Here is a 24,231-nt window from a genome sequence, read left to right on the forward strand (position 1 = left end):
TGGAATTCACATTGTTTTGGGAGGCATCCAGGGGAGAAGCTCTCTAGGTGAAGATCCCGAGAGGAGAGCATGCCTAGTAGTTTGTAGGTCAGCAAGAAGGCAGTTCATCAGTTCACCTGTAACCATGATCACAGGTGGGAGTGGTTGGAGATGAGACCAGGGAAGTAAGCGGAGAACACTTAGGGTGGGGCTTTCTAAGCCATTATAAGGATTTTAGCTCTTCCTAGGAACAAGTAAGGGAGACTTTGGAGGCTTCTGAGCAAAACTGTTCTAATGTGATGGGATCACTCTGGTTTCTGGGTTGTAAAGGGACTGTGGAGGGCAAGGGTCAAACCAGATACAAAGCTATTACAATATCCCTATGAGAGAAAAGGATGGCTTTCCCTAGGGATGTAGTGGTGGAGGTGGTGAGAAGTGGTTGAATTCTGGACGTTTTTCAGTAGAAATAACAGAATTTGCCTACAGATTATAGTAAGATATGAGAGAAAGTGAGACATCAAAGCTACTTCCAGGTATGTTGGCTTGACTGCCTGGAAGGATGGAATAACTGTCTACTGGGAAGTGTGAGACTGTGAGAAGAGCATTTTGAGAGGAAAATATGAGGATTTCACTTTTAGATGTGTTAATATGAGATGTCAGACATCCCAGTTGCAAGCTTAAGAAGGCATTTGGATATGTGATTCTGGAGTTCAGAGGAAAGGTCAGGCATACAGATAAAAATTTAGGAATTATCAGAATGTTGGTGGTATTTAAGCTGTGAGAATGAATATTATCACTAAGGGAGTGAGTGTTGACAAAAGAGGGAGGAGATCCAGGGACTGAGCCCATGAGGTACATCAACACTAAGAGGTTGAGATGAAGAGGAGGCACCAACAGAGGATCCCAAGAAGCAGGAGAAAGACCAGGAGTGCCTGAAGATGAGCAAAGCGTTAGAAGCCAAGTGAAGACCACCTTCCAGAGGAGTAATGAACGGTGCACTATGACACCTGAAGTGGAGGAGACCTGGGAATTGGTCATTGGATTTAGTAACACCCAGGTCATTGGTGACTTTGCTAAAGAAATTTCAGTTAGTAGTGGAAATATCCACATTGGAATACATTTCAGAATGAGAAGAGAGGATTAGAGAGAGTGAATATGGTCACCTCTTTAGAGGAATTTTGTTATAAAGTGGAAGAGAGAAATGAGCCAGTCAATAACTGGAGAGTGCATTGTGGGTAAAAAATAGCATGTTTTTTTTTTCTTTTTAAGTTTTAAGATGGGACAAAACTACAGGACATTAATATGCTGTTTGTAAAGAGAAAAGGAAATAAATACATGGAAAAATTGTTAGAACATATCATTGGGTATTGGACATCATATGGGTCTTGTGCACAAATGAAAGGATCAAGGCTTGGCCTTTGCTTGGAGAATGGAAGTATCATCCACAATAACAGGAAAGAGAGCAGAGTACAGGAGCCCAGATCCAGGTAGATGGGCAGGTGTGGTACTGGGAAGTTTTGGACACCCTTCTCTATTTTCTCAGTGAAATTGGAAGCAAGATTATCAGTCGAGAGGAATGCTGAGGGAAGAGATTTTGGAGTCTTTGAAGAGAGGATATGAAATAGTAGTTTATGAAAATATGAAAGAGGATGTGAAAATAGTTTGGAAGAGTCAACAAGTGAAAGGTATAGGAAAATGGAGCATGATAGCTAGGTAGCATCAAGGGTCACTTGACATTAGTGCTCTTGAAGTTCAGCTGAGGTCAGTCAGCGTACTTGAGTGTTTTTTTCTCTAGTCGCATATGCACTCACAAGTCCAGACCTACAATAGGTGATGATTTTTATCTAACTAGGAATAGGACTTTGCTACTCAATTATGACAAGGCAAGTGAGGGCCAGGTAAATTGAGAAATTGTGATGGGAAGATGGTGAATGACAGTGTAAATGTAATCAGATTAATACAGGTCTTTGTGTTTGTGGAGTCTGAGGATTACTGACATTGCAAAGGGAATGAGCTGATAAGATAGGAGTGTAGGTAATAGTACCAGAGTGGAATGTTTGCTGTGAGGCTATGGAATGATTTCAGTTATTGTGAATGATGAGGTCTCATGATATGACCATTGAGGTGGGAATGGGTGGCTGAGTAAGACATAGTGGATAAGATTACAGAAGGAGAGGAGTTCAAGGAATTGAGAGGTGAGGGTATTAATAGGAATTAATAAGGTTAATATACTCATTAAGCCTTTTTAGAAAGTTCCATTTTTATCTCCAAGGAGGAAAAGTAGAGACAAAGGGGAATGTGGACAAATCCAGGCTCGAAAACGTTGATAATGTAGGATATTGCTTAGAGATAGACATTTTTTCCCCTAGCTTTATTAAGGTATAATTGACAAGTAAAAACTGTGTATAGTTAGGTGTGTACTACATGATGTTTTGATATATGTTTATGTTTTAAAATATTTATCACAATCAAGCTAATTAACATAAGGGATAGACTATTTTAAAGAAGGTGAGTTCTAAAGAAACAAATTTCCATTGATTTAAAGTGTAAATTTAAATATGCTCACAGAGGCTTTTTGTCTGAAATCAGTGAAGTTTGAGAAAACACATGCTCTCTGGCTCAAGAACAGTTGGCACTTTCAGACTCTCCACTAGTTAAGGGATCTTTTAGCTTGCATTTTATTTAGTCTGAGAAATTCAGAAAACGATTATTTGACTGAATTGCCTGGATTGCTTGTGTTTCCTCATGCTATTAAGGTTAGCTGTATCATGTGGAAGAAGTTGAAGCGTTGTGGCTTAATTAAAAAATTTCAGAGTTCTACTTTAAGTTTTTTCCTCAGGAAACTAAGTTTTAAAAAAAATTTTAAATAGTACTCATAAGATTATCGTATTTTCTATACTAATGATCTGTTTATGAAAGTTTATTTTCTTATTTGTGACAGTGACAAAAATATAGCTGTAGCTAGATATCAGATGGTTTTTATAATGATCAATTATTAAATTATTATCATTTACTTTTGGTTACTATTCAGTCAAGCTAAGGATTCTTGTTATCTCAATTTTATGCCATGACAGCAGTTTATTAGTTTGATACCAAGTAAAGCATACTATTTTTATTATTGTATGATTTTAAATAGAAATTTGTGAATATTTCCTAATTCAATCCGAATAGTGACTTTCTTCATCTGCTATAGACTAACCATTTTTCAAGTGATATTTTTGAGCTTTTTCCTATGTGTCATTAATTTGCAATGAATTAATGGTTGACATGAATCAAAATCTTGTCTGGGAAACAGTGTCTCTTAAAGCTTGATACCTTATTATTATTATTATTATTATTATTTTCTCTTAGTCTGGTAAGAATCTAGAATAAAAGTGCAGTTGATACTGTTTTTCTTATGTTAAGGGTTTTTAGATACTATAAGCTTTAAAGAAATGCTCTTCTTGTTTTAGATACCTGAAATGTTATTCAGTGAAACAGGTGGTGAAGAAAAATATAGTGAGAAAAAAAGAAAAGAAGAAAAGAAAAAAAAACCAGGTAGTATTTTGATGAAATTGATTTTATCTGATTTTTATTTGTGAAATAATTGCCATTTTTTAATATTATAGATCCATTAAATATTCACAATGATTATGAATTTGAGTAATGCTAAATGAAGTTAGATTTCTTTTGATGCAAACAACTTTAAAGCCTTCTTTATTTTTAAATTAATCTTTGTCATTTTGTGTAGGACCTAACAGAATATATATTGTTTAAATTTAAGAAAGTAAAAAATCATATTTTTGACCCAAATGATCTGAAAGTCCTACTTGTATTGTTTGTGGTCTTTGGCTAAACTTTTCATATTAATTTATCACAGATTTGTCATAGCATTAAGTCAGACATGAAAAGTTGTATGATATTCTTTTATCATGGACATTCTGTTGTCTTATTTATAATATTCTCATTGTATTCTCCAGCTCCAAAATAATTTTGAATGTGATTTATTTTTCTTTTTATCATAGCATATTCATTCATTTATTTGTCAACCCATCTAATCATTAAATGTTGACTGAACTTGTTTTATATTAGGTACTAGGCTGGATACTAGAGATGACTTAGGAGCTCATAATCTAATGATAGCAAGAATTATGTTATATGTAAAAAACCTCTATATAGCTAGGTAGTGATGGTAGAAATTTCTATGAAGTGCACTGGAAAGTGAAACCTCTAACTGCTGCTAGATTACAGGAGATGTACGTTGCCCAGACAGGTGGCTGGGGAAAGGTATATGGTTAGAATGAATAACATGGAAGAGGCTTGGAGGAATAAAACAGGCATTTTTATGAAACTGTAAATGCCTAAAGGGCTGAAATTAGGACATATAGATAGTAGAGTATTAGATGAAGAGGGAAAGGTAGGCAGGAACAGGTATTAAAGATCCTTCCATGTAATTTTAAGGAATTTGGATACTATCTTGTGGGTGATTCGGGGTAACAGAGATGTTAGTGGAGATGTAACCAGAGTCTTGTTTTAGAAACAGAAATCTCTGGGTCCGTCCCTTTTTCAGTTATTGGAAAATAGATTGGGGTAGGGAGAAACGAATAGCAATTAGGCCACTACAGATGGCTATTGAAGTAATTTAAGAGGTAGAAATGGACTTGGGGAGATATTAGGAGGTAAACTAATGGGGACCTGGATATGTAATGGCTGTGGCATACAAGGAAGAAGGAGTCAAAGATATTTCTCAGGGTGTTGGTTTAGAAAATTCATTAGAAGTTTATTTTATTAATTGACATACACTATACAGTGGGAAATAGATGAGGTGATGAGAAAAAGATATGTGTATAGTCATGGATATGTTGAATCTAATGTAAACTTCTTAATTTTTGGATTTTGAAGTCCTGTTTCTTCCTGTGTCACATGGGAGTGGATTGGTATTACTTGGTTTGGTATCATTTTTCTATTCAAGCAGGCTTTCTTCTGGATTACATGTGTTATTTAGTTCCAGTTAATTTATAGGTTATGACAACCTGCAGATTAATCTTCCTTGCATCAGCAAAAGTGTTCAAGGGAAATATATAACAGTGGAAGGATAGAGACCACTGAAATTAAATAATTCAAAATTCATAAGAGAAATGGGAGCTGTGAATAGATGTCTAAGAATGCCTGTATACCTTCAAGCAAAGATGGCATTTCATAATTATAGTTATATAGGTGAAAGTATCTGGTATGAAATAAATATAGTGAAATTGTTTTCTCTAATTCTTAATGAATTGTGCATATATTAAGTCATATTTGTTTTCTATCTCTTTCTAGTTGACCCTGATTTTCTAAAATCATTTTTATTAATCCATGAATCTTGTAAAGCATATGGTGCTACACCAAGCCGATACATGACCTTTTTACATGTGTATTCTGCCATTAGTAGCAGCAAGAAAAAAGAACTATTAAAAAGACAAAGTCATTTGCAGGTACAATATTAGTGGTCTTGAATTATTTTATCTATATACAGGAAATAAGGGTTATATATATCACAATCCATGTTGCCTTTGGCATATATTTACTATAAACAAATATTGTACTGTATTAAATGCCTTAAAACAGTCTCTTACCTACATATATTACCTACTAGTTTACAGTAAATAATTTTGTGTTTTTTTATTGTTGTTGTTCAGTAATTATTCCTTTTTTTCACTCTATGGTATTTATGTGCTTTTGGTAACTCATGTAATGTCTTTAAAGGCCTCTTTTACATAAAAACATTTTTAGAAATTCAGAAATGCCTATTATTAATTAAAACCTAATATTCAAGATAATGCTTTATAATATCCTTTAAAATTAAAGTATTTTATAAAGTAATATTCTTATCTATGTCAGTTCATTTAGTACATTCTGAATAGTTTTCTTATGTATTTCATTAATTATAGAGCTTAAACTTAAATGTGTCAGTAAAATGCCAGCCTCAGAAGTTGTCAGAGAACATTTCCTCTCCAAAATTCTAACTTCTCTTTGTTAGCACAATAAACTAGGATCCATCTTAATTGACAAAGTTATCTTTATCCTTCTTTTTAATGATTGTCTCTCACTTATATATTTTTTGCATGTTTTCATTTTTATTATTTTTTTGAAATAATTATACAGGTTGTAAAATACATTAGTACATTTTATTCATTTATTTATTTTTTTGAGAGGGCATCTCTCATATTTATTGATCAAATGGTTGTTAACAACAATAAAATTCTGTATAGGGGACTCAATGCACAATCATTAATCAACCCCAAGCCTAATTCTCAATAGTCTCCAATCTTCTGAGGCATAACGAACAAGTTCTTACATGGTGAACAAGTTCTTACATAGTGAATAAGTTCTTACATGGTGAACAGTGCAAGGACAGTCATATCACAGAAACTTTCAGTTTTGATCACACATCATGAACTATAAACAATCAAGTCAGATATGATTATTCGTTTGATTTTTATACTTGATTTATATGTGAATCCCACATTTCTCCCTTATTATTATTATTATTATTATTATTATTTTAAATAAAATGCTGAAGTGGTAGGTAGATGCAAGATAAAGGTAGAAAACATAATTTAGTGCTGTAAGAGGGCAAATGTAGATGATCAGGTCTGTGCCTATGGACTAAGTATTAATCCAAGCTAGACAAGGGCAACAAAACATCCACGGATGCAGAAGATTTCTCTCAAAACAGGGGGATAAGGTTCTAAGCCTCACCTCTGTTGACCCCCAATTTCTCACCTGATGGCCCCCCTGCGACTGTGCCTGTCTTTGGTTGTTCCTCCCTTGAGGAATCTTACCCGTCTCTGGCTAACCAGTCATCTTCTGGGGCCATACAGGGAAATGTAAAGTTGGTAAGTGAGAGAGAAGCAATATTGTTTGAAAAGGTTAGCTTTTTACTTCTTTGCAGATTTATGCCCTGTGGCTTCTATGCCCAGCATTTGTCTTGAGGTATCTTTACCACTTGGAAGAATTATGATACTTGGTAATTTTCGATATGAGGCACGAATTCTATTTAAGGGTTGTAATTAGGAAGGAAGAAGAAAAGCTATAGAAGTAGCAGACGGAAGAAAACAAGGGAAGATTGATTATTTCTTTGACTTATCTTCTTGTAGAGTAACTTCAGCATGTATAGGTTTTAACAAACTACTAATTAAATTGTGCATACACATTAACATAATAGGAATACAGCTACATAACAAAAGCAGACCTACAATTACCAGCCATATCCAGTGAAACCAAGAAAACCAGTTAGGTACCTTAGGCATTTGTGAAAACTTATCAATGATATGATGGATATTGTCTAACTGAATTTGAATAGTTTGAGAAAAATCAGACAAATTAAAACAACACATTCCTGGGAACTGTTCACAACCCGTATGTTCTTTTAACAGTAGATAGTCTATAGTTGCACGATTTTGGAGCACTGCAACTTGTACTTCTCCTAATTCTTGGTTGAGTTCCGACAGTATAGATCCAGTCAAATTTGTTGTTTTACTGTATGCACAGGCCAGCTTAGATATCTAAGCCACTAACTCTTCATGCTTTGGGAGGGCTCATTTCTAGATTTAGTTCTCTGTGCTGCTATGGGTAAATGACTTAAAGTTGCTGAACTGCAACTTAATTGGGTCAGTTGTATGTGAGTGTGTTAGATAAAATATACATGTAACGAACCAGCATGATTCCTGTCCTTTATGTTGGATGCACAATAAATACTTGTATATTCTATTTTTTTGCCGTTACTATCTTCCCAAGCCTTCTGATTTACTAGATAACAAAAACCAACTCATATTATAGAAGAGAGGGAGTATTTTTCATGTCCCTTCCTTAGATTATTCATGGTCAGGGAATGGGGTACCTTCATAGCCAGGCCAGGGTCAAATGACCAAACGAAGAATGGATAAGGCATTTTGAATGATATGTGAGGCCGTCTGTTATAAAAAAAGGTAGCTGGACAGACAGCCAAATCATGTCCAATGTAAGAAGAGTGGCCCTTGAATCTTTTTACCCAATCAATGAGATTGAAAAATGGAAAAAGTTTACTGAGTTATTTCTTGCTCTCTATTTTCTCTTCTATATAATATAGTGGGTAAAAAGCCCACTATCAAATATGTGTTGATCTATTTTGTTTTGTGGTGATGCTTTAAACTCTCTTTTTCTTTTAGCCTTTTTATAGTTTTTTACTGTATCTTAGTGGTTATACAATTGAATAAATCATAAGAATTAGTAATAAAAAACTAAGTCCACTTGAAAATGTTTTATATGTGCACATTTATATTTTTGTTTGACTCTTTCCTACAGGCTTTATTTACTGTGTTGTGTATAAAATTCATTAAAAAAAATAATGTCAGTCATTATCTTGTTGATGTAGGCTGGGGTGTTTAAACTTAATGAAGCTAAAGCTCTGGTGGATGAACTGAACAAAAAAGCTGCAGAACAAAGTGTATTACTTACAACAAAGCAAGATGAAGCAGATGCTGCCCTTCAAGAGATCACAATATCAATGCAGGTAATGTTTAGAGTGAGCAAGAAAATGCATAAATGCAAAAAAATGTATTTATGTCTGTATGACAAATAATATTTTATATGGATTTTAAAAATATTTGTCAGACTGATATTATTGTGAACTTGAACTTTTGTGGAAGAGCATAGTGTTTTCCCATGTTGTTTTAAAATCATAACCATATTCTCAATTTACCATACACTAGTTTATCTAAACCCCTAAGTATAAAAGTATAGACATTTTTAATTGTTATAGGTTTGTCTGTAAGTGACTTTGTTTACCCTCTTCTGCTAGTTGAGTTGGTATTTCCTTTTATTTTTCTTAAAATTATCTCCTTCAGACTTCACAGGTTTACCCTGCCTTCAGTATTCTCAAAATACACAAAATAAGTCTTTATTCATTTATATTCCCTTTTTGTCATTGCATTTCTTTTGTTGAACACTTTAAACAAGACTGCTCTGAGTTCTTTATCTGCCCGGGTATTCTTTTAGATCTGCCTGCCCTTTCAAGATGGTCTTGCTCATTACTTTACTTTTTACTACAAACTACATACTGACTACCACCAAATCCATCTTTTTCATCCTTTAGTACTAATCCCTCCTCTGAGCTTCAGACTCAGATATACAGTAGGTCTTCTTGCAAGTCCCATGGGCATCACAATTTGAAACAGGTTCAAAACTGGACTCTTAATTTTCCTTTTCTGTATTCCTTTCCTCAGGTTATGGCACTGTGATATAGCTATTTATTCAAAGCAGATCATATAAATTATATCAGAATTCTGTTCTCTCAATCCTTACATCTAATTAATCATTAAATTCTATTAGTTTTACCTCCATGATATGTCTCAAATATGTTGCCTTATCTCTCTGTGTTGGTAACTATTAACCTTACTTCAAATCTAATGCCTCTTTTATTTAAACTAATGCCAATAATGATGAAACTAGTGTACATACTCAGTAAAGGTCAATGGCACAAAAAGTCTTAATAATTAGATAGTTGGAGACTTTAAAGACTTACTATAAAGCTACATTAATCAAGGCAGTGTGATATTGGTATAATGATGGACAGATAGGTCACTGTGGAGTCTGAAATATAATTACACATATGTGGTCATTTGATTTTATACAAAAATGCCAGTGAAATGGGGAGAGGTTAATCTTTTTTAAAAAATGGTGCTGGAATATTTGGATATCCATGTAGAGAGAGGAAAAAAATACAGACTACCTTACAACTTAAATGAAAATTAACTTGATCTGGATCATAGATATCAACATACAACATAAAATTATAAAATTTTGGAAGAAAACATAGAAAATGTCCATAATATTGGGTGAGGCAAAGATTTCTTAGGTGTGATATCAAAATAGAAGAAGAAAAAAGTTGATAAACTGGACTTCTTCAAAATTAGAAAGTTCTGCTCTTTGAAGTGAATTCTGAAGAAAATGAAAAGGCAAGTAACAGACTGGGAGAAATGAGTTACAAAACATGTATCTGACAAATGACTTGTATGCAGAATATATATAAAGTATTAAAACTCAATAATAATTCTAAAAATTCTAATTTAAAAATGGGCAAAAGATTTGAACATACCAGTCATGAGAGTGGAGGAAGGGCCAGTAAACGCATGAAAAGATGCTCATCATCTTAGTTAGGAAGGCTGTGTAATCCCCTTGTTTTAGTGTGAGACCTCATTCTAGTGCTTAGATGTTCCTGTTGATCCACAGTCCAGATATTTTTTGACTTAATTTCTCTGAGAAGTAACTTTTTTCCCAGACTTCTGGGAAGAGAAGTGATTTGACTCTTAAGAACTGCATATTAAAAATTTTTTTTCTAAATATTCTGTCAAGACTTCAAAAAGCATCAGCTATTCTATAATTTTTGTTAATCACCCCAAGCATTCTATCATAGGGCCTTCTGTTCATTCTGGAATGGGTGCCACTTGTCCTGGTCGCAGCTGCCATCCTGAGGTTAATTCATCATCATCTGGTTTACTACTGTTTCTGTGAAGTTTGTCTCCAAAAACTCTCTGAAAGGAAACCTGGGAGACCAAATTTGAGATGGCACCTGTGTGACCCTTCTGCCCTGTGTTTGGTTGTTTACTTGGGTGCTGGGAGAGTATTCTACATTGAAATACATTTTCTTCAGGACATTGAAGGCATTGTTCCACCTTCTTCTAGCTTCCATTGTTGTGATTGAAACACTCAAAGCTGTTTTAATTCCTGATTGCTTTGAGGTGGCCTGTTTGGCTTTTTCCCCCTCTGTTGACTTCTTTCACATCTTTCATTGTTCTGAAAATTATGATGATCTGCCTTGGTTTAGGTTTATTTTCATTCACTGTTTCAGAAACCATTTGGGTTCTTTCCACCTGGAAACATCTTCAGTTCTTAGAGAGTTCCTTAAATTATTCTTGTGATAACTCCTTTCACTCCATTTCTCTGTTCCCACTTTTTAGAATTCTTTTATTTTCACTTGGGGTCTTCTGGTCAGATTCTCTGATTTTCTTATGTTTTCTCAACCTTTTTCCTTTTCTATTTTTTGCTCTATTTTCTTCAAAATTTCCTCAGTGTTATTTTCTATTTCTGCTATTGAGGTTTTCATTTCTGTTACATTATTTCTCAGGAGTTTTTTTTTTTTTAGCCTTTAAATGTTTCCTTTTGGCAGTGTCCCTTTTTTGTTTGTTTGTCTGTTTCATTGTTGCAGTATCTCCACTTCGCTCTCAGGGGATATTTTATGAAATTTTCTTTCCCCAAATATAAATATATTTTATTATTTATTTTTTACTACTTGGTTGCTTTTTCTCATTTATTCACAAAAGAAGCTTTCTTTTTGTGTCCGTTCATCTTCATTGGAAATCTGAATATGGGAAAGGGACTTTTGTATTGTGAGCTTCACAAGAGGGTTATTTGGACTCATTTGAGTGACATAGTCAAAAGATTTCACCTGGTATGTCAAAGTAAATCCATTGACATATAGGAAATTTTCAAAAGCAATAACATTTCCAGATAATTGATGGTTATATTCACATTCAGTGTTTCCAAGATAATTTTTCAAGTACCTGACTTGGAAACTGAAATATCAGAAAACAAATGTAATTTTCATACTGTAAAACCTTAGCATAATTTTTTTCTCAAGGCATTTTGGAACCACATTAATATAAATATTGAGGTAAAGCAGAGTCTTGCCAATGGGTTTCAGCTCCAGGCAAGTTCACTATGGATTCAGTGAGACCGAAAAGTGACAATGGAATGTTCTTGGAGTGAAAGGGTTTATACCCAATTTTATTCCCACAGTGGCAGGTCAGTCACTAGAATTCCTGTCCACTCAGAGCGAGTCTGGATGCAGCAAGCCGGTCTCTGCCTCTGGGCCTCTCTGCCCCTGCAGCCGTCTCAGTCTCTGTCCTTGGTGCTGCCACCACTGCAATCTCTGCTCTCCTGCAGCCATGCAGCTTTGCAGCCATGCAGAAGCCCAGAACACTGGGCAGACTTCTTTATATAGTCAGTAACAACGTATTGCCCGCATGTGTGTAGTGAGCTAGCCGAGCAGGGCCAGATGAGAATCCTGGCCATAGGAACTTTCACTTTACCCACAAGCAGCTAGCCATTTTTATTGTTTAAAAAACCTGTCAGTATTTCTTAACTTTAATGAGTAATTTGAAATATGAAAAAAGTGAAAGCTACATAAAGGATAATACTATTGATATCTGAATGTTTACAAAAAGAAAATATTCAACATTATGTGTGCCCGTGTACTCTCAGACTAATGAACTTTTAGTAAGACACATTGACCACTGTGCTACTCCTTTTTCTGGCCTGATTTGAGAAGAGATTTGTCTTGCCTGAGGGTTTCAGCCTCAGGCAAGTTGGCTATGGATTCAGTGACAGAGAAATGATATTGGGAGTTCTTAGAATAAAAGCATTTATCCCTGGCTTTATTCTCACAGCAGGAGATCAAGCACTAGAATCACATCTGTATCCAGCAGTCTGTGGGGCGATAATCCACCTCCCTCTCTGCCTCCTCCAGAACACTGGGCAGAGCTCTTTATATAGTGACTCAGACTATAATCGCTTCTTGCCTACTGGTGTGGGAGCATTGCCTCACAGTAAGCCAATTATAGCATCAAGTAATTAAGGTCAGGTGAGGTTCCTGGCCAGAACATCCATTTTCCCCACAAGGTTTTTCTAAAGCCATAGCTAATTGTATTGCCTAGCAAAGACCCAGAGACTGGAGTGGATGAGATTCTAGTGATTGACCTGCCACTGTGGGAATAAAGTTCGGTATAAACCTTTTCACTCCAAGAATATTCCATTATTATTTTTTTGGTCTCATTGAATCCATGGTGAACTTGCCCAGGGCTGAAATAGTGTCTTGCCAATGGGTTTCAGCCCCAGGCAAGTTCACCATAGATTCAGTGAGACCAAAGAAATGACAGTACAACTTTCTTGGAGTGAAAGGGTTATACCCAGCTTTATTTCCATGGTGGCAGGACAGTCACTAAAATTCCGCCCACTCAGAGCGAGTCTGCACACAGCAAGCTGGTCTCTGCCTCTGGGCCTATTTGCCTGCACAGCCATCCTGCACAGCCGTCCTCTGGGCCTCTCTGTCTGCACAGCCACCACTCCAGCCTCTGCTCTCCTGCAGCTGTGCCACCGTGTCCCACAGAGCACTGGGTGGAGCTCTTTACATAGTCAACAACAATGCATTGCCCACACATGTGTAGTGAGCTAGCCAACCAGGGTCAGGTGAGAATCCTGGCCACAGGAACCCCCATTTTATCAACATATGTATTATGATTATATTCTAAATTATGCATTTCTGACTTGTTTCATTTCTATGTAATAAGCATTTATTGCTTTGCTATTCAGAAAAAATTAAAGCACAGAAACTTCCTGATAGTAAACATAAATTATATCATTGGTTTCCCAGGCATTTTAGAAACTCTCATGTCAATTGATATTAGAAAAGCATTTAATTAAAAAATGTTATTTTAAAATAACTTATATTTTTGCTATCATGCTTTTAAATATTGTATGCATTATATGATTGAAATGCCATTTAAATATTACTATAGGATGCAAGTGAGCAAAAGACAGAACTTGAAAGACTAAAGCACAAAATAGCAGAAGAAGTTGTTAAAATTGAAGAAAGAAAAAACAAAATTGATGATGAATTAAAAGAAGTACAGGTAAGTTTTAAAAAAAGGAAACATTTTAAGAGCCATTTACATTTTTGACTACTGATTGTATATAGGAGTTTAAACATTTGTGAAGTTATTTTCTAATCATATTATCAAATACGGCTTTCAACTAGAATATTATTTATAAAAGAGAAGCAGGAAGGAAAATGTGCCAGAAGTAAGCGAGTTAACTGGTGGTAATAAAAAAATGTTCGCTTTCCATGATCCATGTTGTTTTAACTAAAGAGGAAAAAAAATTGTGTTGTAGGTAAATTAAGTCAAATTCTTTTTTCTCAAGACTTGACTAAATTAGCCAAGTAGTTTTAGAATATAAAGAGCCTCTTGAAAATGGCAAATTATCTCAAAATAAGTTAAATCTTCCAAATTAGATTGTTGTGATTATGGTGACAAGAACTCATACTCTCAACTTAAACATTTTGTACTTTGTGTGTTTTAGAGCATTTTGGTATTTGAAGAGAAAGGATATTAGTAACAAGTCATTCTTAACAAAATGACAAGTATTCAATAATTTGTAAAGACACATTTTCTCGTGTGTGTGTGTGTGTGTGTGTGTGTGTGTGTATTTGCAAATAAAAATGCTCTTTTTGTCTTTCAGCCTCTAGTCAATGAAGCTAAGTTAGCAGTTGGAAATATTAAGCCAGAATCTCTTTCAGAAATTCGCTCACTGCGTATGCCACCTGATGTAATCAGAGACATTCTTGAAGGAGTTTTAAGGCTGATGGGTATCTTTGACACATCTTGGGTGAGCATGAAAAGGTAAGTTTTTGAATTTGTGAAAAATGTTTTTCATTCATGAATTGCACATTATTTCATAGTTTTAATATTTCTCATACTGTTTTTCAAACTGAATTTCATGTAAGTACCTAGTTATACTCTTCACCCTGGTATTTCAAATATTCTATGTAATCGTATGTCAAGATCTGTATTTTATTTTTGTCATAAATGATTACTATTATTATTATAATTGTTATTATTAAACATGTCAAAGGCGGAGAAAAGGAATGCCTTAATATCTTTAAGGAGATCCCAATAAATGTAATCATTTATTTGGTCCTCACAAGTACAGATCATTACTCTGATTTACTGATGAAGAAAGTGTATTTAGTATTCTTAAAGAGTCTTCTGCTCTGGCAGAGACTGAGAGAGACAGAGAACGAGACTGAGAGTTCCCCAAATAAACTGAGAGATGTAAACTGGGAGAGAAAAGCCTGCATATTAGTTAAATATGCAACCATATAGCTTCAGGTTTCACATCACAATGGTATTGTGGTTTGTGCTGATAATTCAATTCCATTTTAGAGTTTAGAATGATAGTAAGGTCCTTTTTCTATGTAAAGATAGAAGAGATTTAGTTTGAGGAAGCACTTTTAAAATACCTTTCTTTGAAAGGAGTCAAAAGATTTTTTTACATATTGTACAAATGAATACCCAGTAGTTCACATAAAGGGATGTGAGTAGAATAACAGAATGGTAATTCCTTCATTTCACTGCTCCAGATTATTCACAGAACAATAGAAAAACTGTTTCATCATTGTTTATAAAAAAATGGCAGTACATTAGAAGCTTAAATACCTTAGCACCCTTTTTTTTTGTTAATTTATAGATTAAAAGTATTGCATACACCATTTTGTTAAATTAATATTTTTGTCAGAATAGCAAAATTTATTTAGCCTCATTTGAAGTAATATGCTTTAATTTCAGTTTCCTTGCAAAAAGAGGTGTGAGAGAAGACATAGCAACCTTTGATGTACGAAATATTCCAAAGGAAATAAGAGAGAGTGTTGAAGAACTTCTTTTTAAAAACAAAGGATCTTTTGATCCAAAGGTAATTTTTTTTATTTTGGTATCATTAATCTACAATTACATGAGGAACATTATGTTTACTAGACTTCCCCCTTCACCAAGTCCCCCCCACAAACCCCATTACAGTCACTGTCCATCAGCATAGTAAGAAGCTGTAGAATCACTACATGTCTTCTCTGTGTTGCACAGCTCTCCCTGTGCCCCCTCTACATTATACATGCTAATCTTAATGCCCCCTTTCTTCCCCCCAATTTATCCCTCCCTTCCCACCCATCCTCTCCAGTCCCTTTGGTAACTGTTAGTTCATTCTTGGGTTCTGTGATTCTGCTGCTGTTTTGTTCCTTCAGTTTTTTCTTTGTTCTTATACTCCACATATGAGTGAAATTATTTGGTACTTGTCTTTCTCTGCCTGGCTTATTTCACTGAGCATAATCCAAAGGTAATTTTTAAGTTATACCATAAGTTCCCTTCCCAACTTTATAATAATCTTCTTGTTAAAATGTGCTGATTTATCAATTGTTTAGATCATTAGAAAACTAAAAGTTTAAAAAAATAAGCTGTAGGTATTATAAGTAGGACACACTTACCAGCAGTTTTAGGTAAACTAGAAGCTTGGTTAGTGGGGTGGATATTCATTACCATAAGTAGTTTTTGAATTTGCTCTCTGCTGCCAGTGTAAGTTCTCAGTTCATCATTTTTAACTTCCAACTTGTCTGGTATGCTTCTCTTTCTTCCTGTGTACTTGCTATACAGTAACAGATATCTGTGTTATGATACTTGTATCTAATTTTAATGTGTGTTAGGCTGCTTGTATCTAATTTTAGTGAATAGTTTAAATTCTATGATTCTGATATTTTTTAGATTCCTTATTCAAAATGTTATGTACATTTTCTTTGACACTAGAGCATTGGTTTCAGAACTACTTTTATCTAATAGAAATGCATCGCATGAATAGAAGAGAAAGAATTGATGCTTAAACATTGTGGTCGGATATTCATCATAAGTGTGACTAACAGAGTACATATGTTGATAAAATACCACTTTATTAAAGACTATGATTCATATTTATTTTGAAACAAAGAGTATATTAAAATAACAGTTCATTTTATTTTTATTTTAGCTCTAAACAAATACTTCATTTTGGGAGATAAATTATTCAATAAATGCTTAATAAAATATATTAGAATTAACTTTGATTTTATTTGAAATTAAGTTAGGATGCTGAATAACTTCTGATGGATTTTTTAGACTGCTAAGCGTGCCAGTACTGCAGCTGCACCTTTGGCTGCCTGGGTTAAAGCAAATGTCCAGTATTCCCATGTCTTGGAACGAATTCAGCCTTTGGAAACTGAACAGGCAGGATTAGAATCGTAAGTGATGTATAAAATATACACAATTCTAACCTTTACTTTCAGCAATTTGATGACTTAGTTATATTATTACCATTTATTTAAGATTTATTTCTTGTCTACCAGAGGCAGCTGACAACATTAAAACATATAAAATGAGTTAATTAAATAAAAATATTAAACAAACTGAGAAAAGAGAAAGCAACTAGAGGGAGATGAGTAGCCCAACCAACTCACTTTTTCCTAAACATTATTATGTTGTTGGAAGGATAAGTTGGTAGAAGTTCCTTTAGAAAGAGTTAAAGATTTATAAAGAAATAATGTTAAAGAGCAAAAAATGAAAATTTAGTACTTTCATATTTATTTTTTCCTTCTAAGTTCTAAAAACTGTTTGGTATATATCTTCCAAAACATCTGGGGATATAGAGGGAAAATTTAACCATTTACATTCAGGGCTTAAATTTTTTAATTTGTTATTGTTACTAAGTCAGCATTGCATTTTCTCTCATTAGTTCTAAATGTAGACTAAGGGAACGTTATGTTCTTGACTGTTTAATTTTTGGCATTATTCTTATTCTAGACAAGATTTTTAGCCACCTAAACCCTGTTAATTTTCTCAATGTAATTACAGGAAACTTTTGTGTTAAGTTTTATATTAAATGTGCATAGTATTTTGACTATATAAATATTTTTCACAGCAGAGCCATCATATCATGATTTATGAATGTACTGTGAAGAACCTACTGTCTTGTAGTGATTCTCAGAGTGTAGTCCCTGAGCAGCAGCATCACTGGGGAACTTGTTAAAAATGCACATTTTTGAGCTTCTTCCAAACTTACTGAGTTGGATACGCTGGGGGGTGAGGCCTTACAGTGTGATTTGATAGACCTTCCAGTTGATTTATGCAGTGCCCAAATGCCCAGCAGTAGGTAGCAGTGTGGAATGGCTGGCCGTTAACCGCACTCTCAATATTTGTGGGGGAGGAGGTCAGTCAGTTCCCCAGGAGAATCCTCATAACTTCTGCCTAGTGTGTGGTCAGGGATGGATGGGGGTGGGAGAGGAGACAAGCTTGTCTTCCAGGAATGTGTCAAGAGGATAGTCTGCTCTCAGTGGGGGAGAGAATCCCAGGTGAAACTTTTTATAATATCAACTTAATCAAATAATCCTCTGTATTTAGCTCTATTATATCAAAGATGCCTGTTGTCTACTTTTCCTGAGTATTTTGGAATTCTTTTAGCTTCTCTTCCTGCACTTGTTTAACTTTTGGCTTTTTGCATTCTATTAGATCAGTTACCACTTTTAAAACTATTAAGATTATTCTTTGCAATACTTTTTTCTTTCATTCTCTTTCCCCTTGTGCATGTATATGTTTTTTATTCTCTTGGTTTCATTTTGGTAAGGTTTTAGAAGGGATAGAAGATAAATGAGTAAGTTCAACACTTTTATTCAAAAGTCTACATACACAGTGTTTTTAAATATAGGCTCAAAGTGGTATGGTTAAGTCAAAGAATGCACTTTTAATTTTAGAATTTCTTTTCAAATAAAATTCTACTAATACTATTGCAACTATTGAATTAGGCATAGTTTTCATTGTCCTTTACTGTAAGGTTACATTTTAAGGTGTTATTGCATTTTTCCTTGATATCTGAAATAGAATGATTTATATGAACTTGGATTGTATTTTAGAAATTTGAGGAAAACTGAAGACAGAAAAAGGAAACTAGAGGAGCTTCTTAATTCTGTTGGTCAAAAAGTATCAGAACTCAAAGAGAAGTAAGTTAAGTTTTAGAATGTATTTTGGATGTTTAAAAACATACCTCAAGTAATTTTTAAAATTTGAGAATCTTTTTGTGATTTATCACTCTAAAATGGGGAAGGTTGTAAAATACAGGAGGTACTCCTTTTAAAATTTTTTTGGGGGAACAAAAATATTTTAACTCTCCATTTATATATTCTTCACTATATATATATATTCCCAAGAATGGGAGTATTGAGAAGAGAAATTGAATGTAATACTGAGTGTTTACATTTGATATTCCCATTTCATTGTTATTTTGACTTTAAGATTTTAAGACTCCTTTATTTCAGATGATGCTCTAGGACCACTTATTCCATGATCTTCTTGAGTAATTAATTTTGTACTTTTTGGGGTTCAAAAAATATTCTTCATGCAAATGTTGTATTCAAATTTAAGGACCATTTATGAATATTATCAACATAAAATTTTTCATGTGCCTGGAGGTTCCCGTGGTTGCTATTTAGTGTAGGATAGAAAATATTGGTATAAGAATATTATAAATGAATATGGGAACATTTTCTTTTAAAAATTGTGAAGATTGGAAAAGTAGAGACTATGCAATTAAATATAGTATATGTTATCAATTACTTTCAGTTTTATGAAACTATTCACTTTTCTAAAAACACTTTTTTTCAAGTGGTGTGTTACATTTCCTTTTTTTTCTTATGGAAGATATTCTTTATAAACAGTAAATAATTATCTCTTTTATATTTATATATATATATTTACTTTAAGAGGGAAAAAACCCCAAAAGAAAACATCAAACCCCTAAATCCAGTGTGTTCACTATTGTTGAATAGTTTTTTATGTTAGATATATAGGAAAGAAATCATATCTCTTTCTTCCTGTAATTAGAGAAATATAAGGAAAATAATGTGTTCTTTTCAGTGTCATATGCTGAGGATCAGTAAATAATATTCAATTAATTGTCAGATATTTACTGAGTAGTTAGCATATGGTAGCAATGTTCTGACTCCATTTATTAGATGTGACAGGTAGTTGTAGGCACTTTACATATTTATATTTTTTAGTACTTAATACTGGGAGGTAGATATTCTTCCATTTTATAGCTTAGGAAGGTTTCTTTGCCTACATTGAGTGGCTAGTAAATGACTAAGCTAGCAGTAGATCCTAGATTTAACTTAATTTTAAGTAAAACAGCAGTAGATCCTAGATTTAACTTAATTTTAAGTAAAACAGAATGACATTTTACATTTCATTATCAAGAATGAATTAACGCGGTTAACATGCAGTTACTTATGATCCTTAATTAGGACTTAATTGACTCTAGATTGTGAGGAACAATCTTATTTTCTTGGATATTTACAAAGAATAAGGGAGTTGAAAAATAAGCATGACTTATACATTTTTAAATTCTAATTGACAAAATTGAAACATTTGCCATTTTTAATACAAGTTGTACAGAAATGTACAAGTTAATTTAATTCAGCAAATAATTATCTCAAAACCATATACAAGGTATAGTATGAGTTGTTGAGGTGAATAAATATGTAGTTTGTTTTCGGATCTAGAACAGAGCTGTCCAATGGAACTTTATGAGGTGATGGATATATTCTATAATCTGTTACCATATCCAGTATGGCAGTCATTAGTGATATGTGGCGACTGAGCACTTGAAATGTGGCTAATAAGACCAAGGGATTGAATTTTAAATTATATTTAATTTTTTTTTTTTTTTTACAATAATAGTTGTGAACTTTAATATCTCACTCTTAACAAGGGATAATCCACCCAGAAACAGAATAAGGAAACAGGGGATTTAAACATCATCATAAGCCAAATGAACATAACAGACATAGACAGAATATTTAATTCAGCAACAGCAGAAGACACATTCTTCTCAATCACACATAACATTTTTGAGAACAGAAAATATGTTAAGCCACAAAACAAGTTTTAGAAAATTCAAGAAGACTAAAATCATATCAAGTATCTTCTCTGACCATAATGGTATAAAACAAGAAATCAATGAGGAGAAACTCACAAACATATTAACATTTCATAATACAATTAGTTGGTTTGCTTGTGCTAATTTAATAAATCCCTTAGTAATAAAAAATGGTGTATATGCTTCAAAGAATAGAAAGCACAGCTTATCTGGTTTTTTGGACTTTCTAGAAACAAAAAGATCTTAGACTCATAAAAATGGTGTATTTGCAGGGAGATCTATTTCCTGTGGTGATACTGTCCTGGGTAATCCAGCATCACTGCCATGATTGCTTTACCTATTTCTTTACCAAATTAAATAGTGTAGTACTTAATGTAGAAATGGCCTTAACCATTCAATTCCCCACTGCCCAGAAAATCTCAAAAAAACCCCACAAATATATATGTTAATCAGTTAAATATTTGAGCTTCATCTGGAGAAAGCATTATTTCCATAAAGAAGTTATAAATATGTTCTTGACAGGTGACAGGTATTTTCAGGTTACATCTATTTCTGCATTTAAGTTAGACATTTATACAGAAAGATGAATATGATTGAAACAGTTAAGAAATGTTATGTTGGCTCAGTATTTTGTTTATTTCTCACCTCTTTCTGTAGAATTTCTTCTCGAACTTGAGAAACTACAAGAGACTCCTGTTTACCCTGCAGCTCATTAACCTGATTTTGGAAATGCTTTATAAGTACCTAGGAAATTATGTTAGAAGTACAATTAAATAAGTTTTTCCTTGAACATTATTTGAGAAACAAAGAAAGCCAACTTTTTTTGTACTAAATTATTAAAAAGATCTTAATATTTTAAAATGACCAAATTCAATGTCAGAAATAAACTGCCACAGATATAAAGTTTGTTGAATTAATTCAACTCACAGAATAAATTTATTTTGTTTTTTTCAACATTTAATATAAAGCATCATTTGTTTCACAAATTAATGAATATGAATCTATTTGGTTTCTTTAGTACTCTTCTTCTGAAGTTCCAAAAAAATACCGTTTAAAATAAACCTCCATAAAGTCCAAGCATTTTGAAAAGTGACCAATTATCTTTGTAACACTGGGAATAAGTAGGACAATGTTTCTGTTAAAGGGCAACTGACTGAATAAAGACAACATGAGCCTAATAATATCTGTGAAATAACTGTCACTTGTATTTTTAGACAAAGAAACCAAAATCTATAAATACTTCCATCAAGAAACTGAAAAAACTTAGGGAATATTTTTATCTCTTATCTCTAATGCTTTTTAAAAAATTATTATTTTTATGATCAGACTGTGCTGACTTTCATTTAACACACAATTTACCATGTTACACTTAAAACTCTGGGAAAATAATCCTCAGGGCCCTCCAGCACAATGCCACTACTCCTCCTGCCTCTCCCAGACTGCTCCTCAGTCTGCAGTTGTTTGGTACAATGTTTACGCTGCCCACTACCATCCCACTCCTACGTGGGAAGAACTAGACAAGTTATTTGCAAAGTTGTATAACGGTTACTTTTGTAAAGCACTTTACATCTTTTTCATTGAAATATTCAATTCGTTTTTCCAAGCTACTTGAAATTCAATTACAAACCTCATTACATTTCACCCTAAATACTTCAAATATTTCAACATGCGTCCTTATAAGGGCATTTTCTCATAAAACCACAACATTTTTATACCTAAGAAAATTTATAATAATTTCAAAATATCTAATATCCAGTCCATATTTAAACTTCCCCAATTAAGGGATTTGTTTTTAATCAAGACTATTAAATAATTATTGATGAGAGAGGTGGTGGTGAGATAATTATTCTTAAAGTTTTTCCCTCTCAGCTTGTGTTTGACAATTAAAACCTCTTGAGTTGCTAGTTTGCGATTTAATTCGGCTACTTTAGAAGAAGAATTTTCTACTGCATTTTGGCAAAGGAGTTACTCTATTTCCCTCTGATGAGAGGCTTTCAGAGACGTGATTGTGCTGCAGCATCTTCCTTGATCCCCTTTCACCAGTCGCTGGGTTCTCGCTGGTGTAGCTGCAGTCTGGCCACTGTCCTGCGTCTTCTGGTCTCTCTTTTAGGGCTAGTTGTGTTTGTTGTATTTTCAAAAGTATATATGTTTTTGGGAGGAGATTCCCACTGTCCTACTCACGCCGCCATGTTGGCTCCGCCTCAAATTATATTTAATTTAAACTAACTTAAATTTAAATAGCCACACGTTGCCAACTACTATATCAGACAACTCAATTTTGAATCTTATGTCTAGGGGAGAAAGGAATTGGGCACTTAGGCAATAAGATGTACTGTAAAGCACATGGAACTTAATAATAACAGACACATCATATATGAATTTTAGATCCTCTACTGATTATTGGTGAGACTTGTGCAATAATCTGTTTAACTCTAAGTTTCCATATTTATAAAATGAGAATTACAGTACTTAATTTGAAATGTTCTGATAATTAAATGACCTGCTACTTTCTTTCTTTTTTTGATGCTTAGTATAATCCTTGTCATTTTGTAGACAGTTACATATTTATTGAGGGTCTAAGTAATCATGTGTAATATTACTATTATATTTAATTAAAAAATTTGTACAAGTATTTTTTAAAGAAAAAGAATTATAAACTTTGGCAAATGGGCATATAGGGAGAGAATATATATATAATATATATATATTATATATATATTATATATATTATATATATATATAATGGACTGGATATTGGGTGAATTTTAAATTTTTTAAAGTATTTTTGATAGGTGAATGTTTGAGGGAGTTAGAATGAAGGGTAAGGTAAGAAAAAGGAAGGGGCTGGAAGATATTCTAGGTAAATATCTCATCCAGAAGATAAAGGTAGGGCATTTTCTGAGAATATTAAATTCTTCAGATGTTGAAATACAGTTTTGCTGGACTGGAATAGAAGGAAATAAAACCCAAAGATTGGACCAGTCTTATCACAGGGCTGTAACTGTCACATGGAGAACTTTGTACGTATGTAGTAGGACATGGAGGCCCTGTGAAAATGCTACACTTTAAACTTTATGTGTTGGTATATGTGTCTGTTCAATTAAAGATATTTCAAACACAAAATGTTATGAGTCTTATCTATTCAATTCTCATATAATAATCAACTTTACTACCTAAGGATAATTTAATTAAATCTATCTTTAATCCCTTTGTATTTAATAAAATTTGAATGTCTTTGTAGATTTCAGAGCAGGACTTCAGAAGCTGCCAAACTTGAAGCTGAAGTAGGCAAAGCACAAGAAACGATTAGAGCTGCAGAAATATTAATCAGTCAGCTTGACAGAGAACACAGGAGATGGAATGCACAGGTTTGTTTGACAGAAAGAGGGCATAAAGAAGATTCCTTTAAAACACAGGAGATCTCTAATGTAATGAACTTGTTAAAAAAAATAAAAAGGAGAGAAATATCCATGAACTTTCAGATGGCTTAGTATAGATGATACAATTGATCTGGATATTAATGATCACTATGTGAATTAATCTTTAAGCAAAGTATCTTTATATGAATGGATTTTAGACAATGCAATCTATTCCTCTTTTGGTTATCTATGCTGGGGAAGGGCAGGGATGAAGATGAGTTGATGGGAAATTTAATTACTATCAGATATTTTTTTGGACTTAGGTTTACCAGGA

General features: G+C 33.5%; 1 protein-coding gene across 2 annotated transcripts in view; it reads left to right on the plus strand.

Moving 5' to 3' along the window:
• Positions 1-24,231, plus strand: part of DYNC2H1 (dynein cytoplasmic 2 heavy chain 1) — a 330,688-nt gene that overhangs the window by 102,590 nt on the left and 203,867 nt on the right. For both annotated transcript variants that reach the window (XM_057490362.1, XM_057490363.1), the window contains exons 53-61: positions 3,432-3,516; positions 5,278-5,432; positions 8,354-8,491; positions 13,554-13,667; positions 14,275-14,435; positions 15,381-15,504; positions 16,731-16,852; positions 18,518-18,604; positions 23,780-23,906. In XM_057490362.1, coding sequence (XP_057346345.1) covers positions 3,432-3,516; positions 5,278-5,432; positions 8,354-8,491; positions 13,554-13,667; positions 14,275-14,435; positions 15,381-15,504; positions 16,731-16,852; positions 18,518-18,604; positions 23,780-23,906 — 1,113 coding nt within the window. The remainder of the gene's footprint in view (positions 1-3,431; positions 3,517-5,277; positions 5,433-8,353; positions 8,492-13,553; positions 13,668-14,274; positions 14,436-15,380; positions 15,505-16,730; positions 16,853-18,517; positions 18,605-23,779; positions 23,907-24,231) is intronic.

This window comes from Manis pentadactyla, chromosome 13, assembly GCF_030020395.1.
Source record: "Manis pentadactyla isolate mManPen7 chromosome 13, mManPen7.hap1, whole genome shotgun sequence".
Classification (NCBI taxonomy): Eukaryota; Metazoa; Chordata; class Mammalia; order Pholidota; family Manidae; genus Manis; species Manis pentadactyla.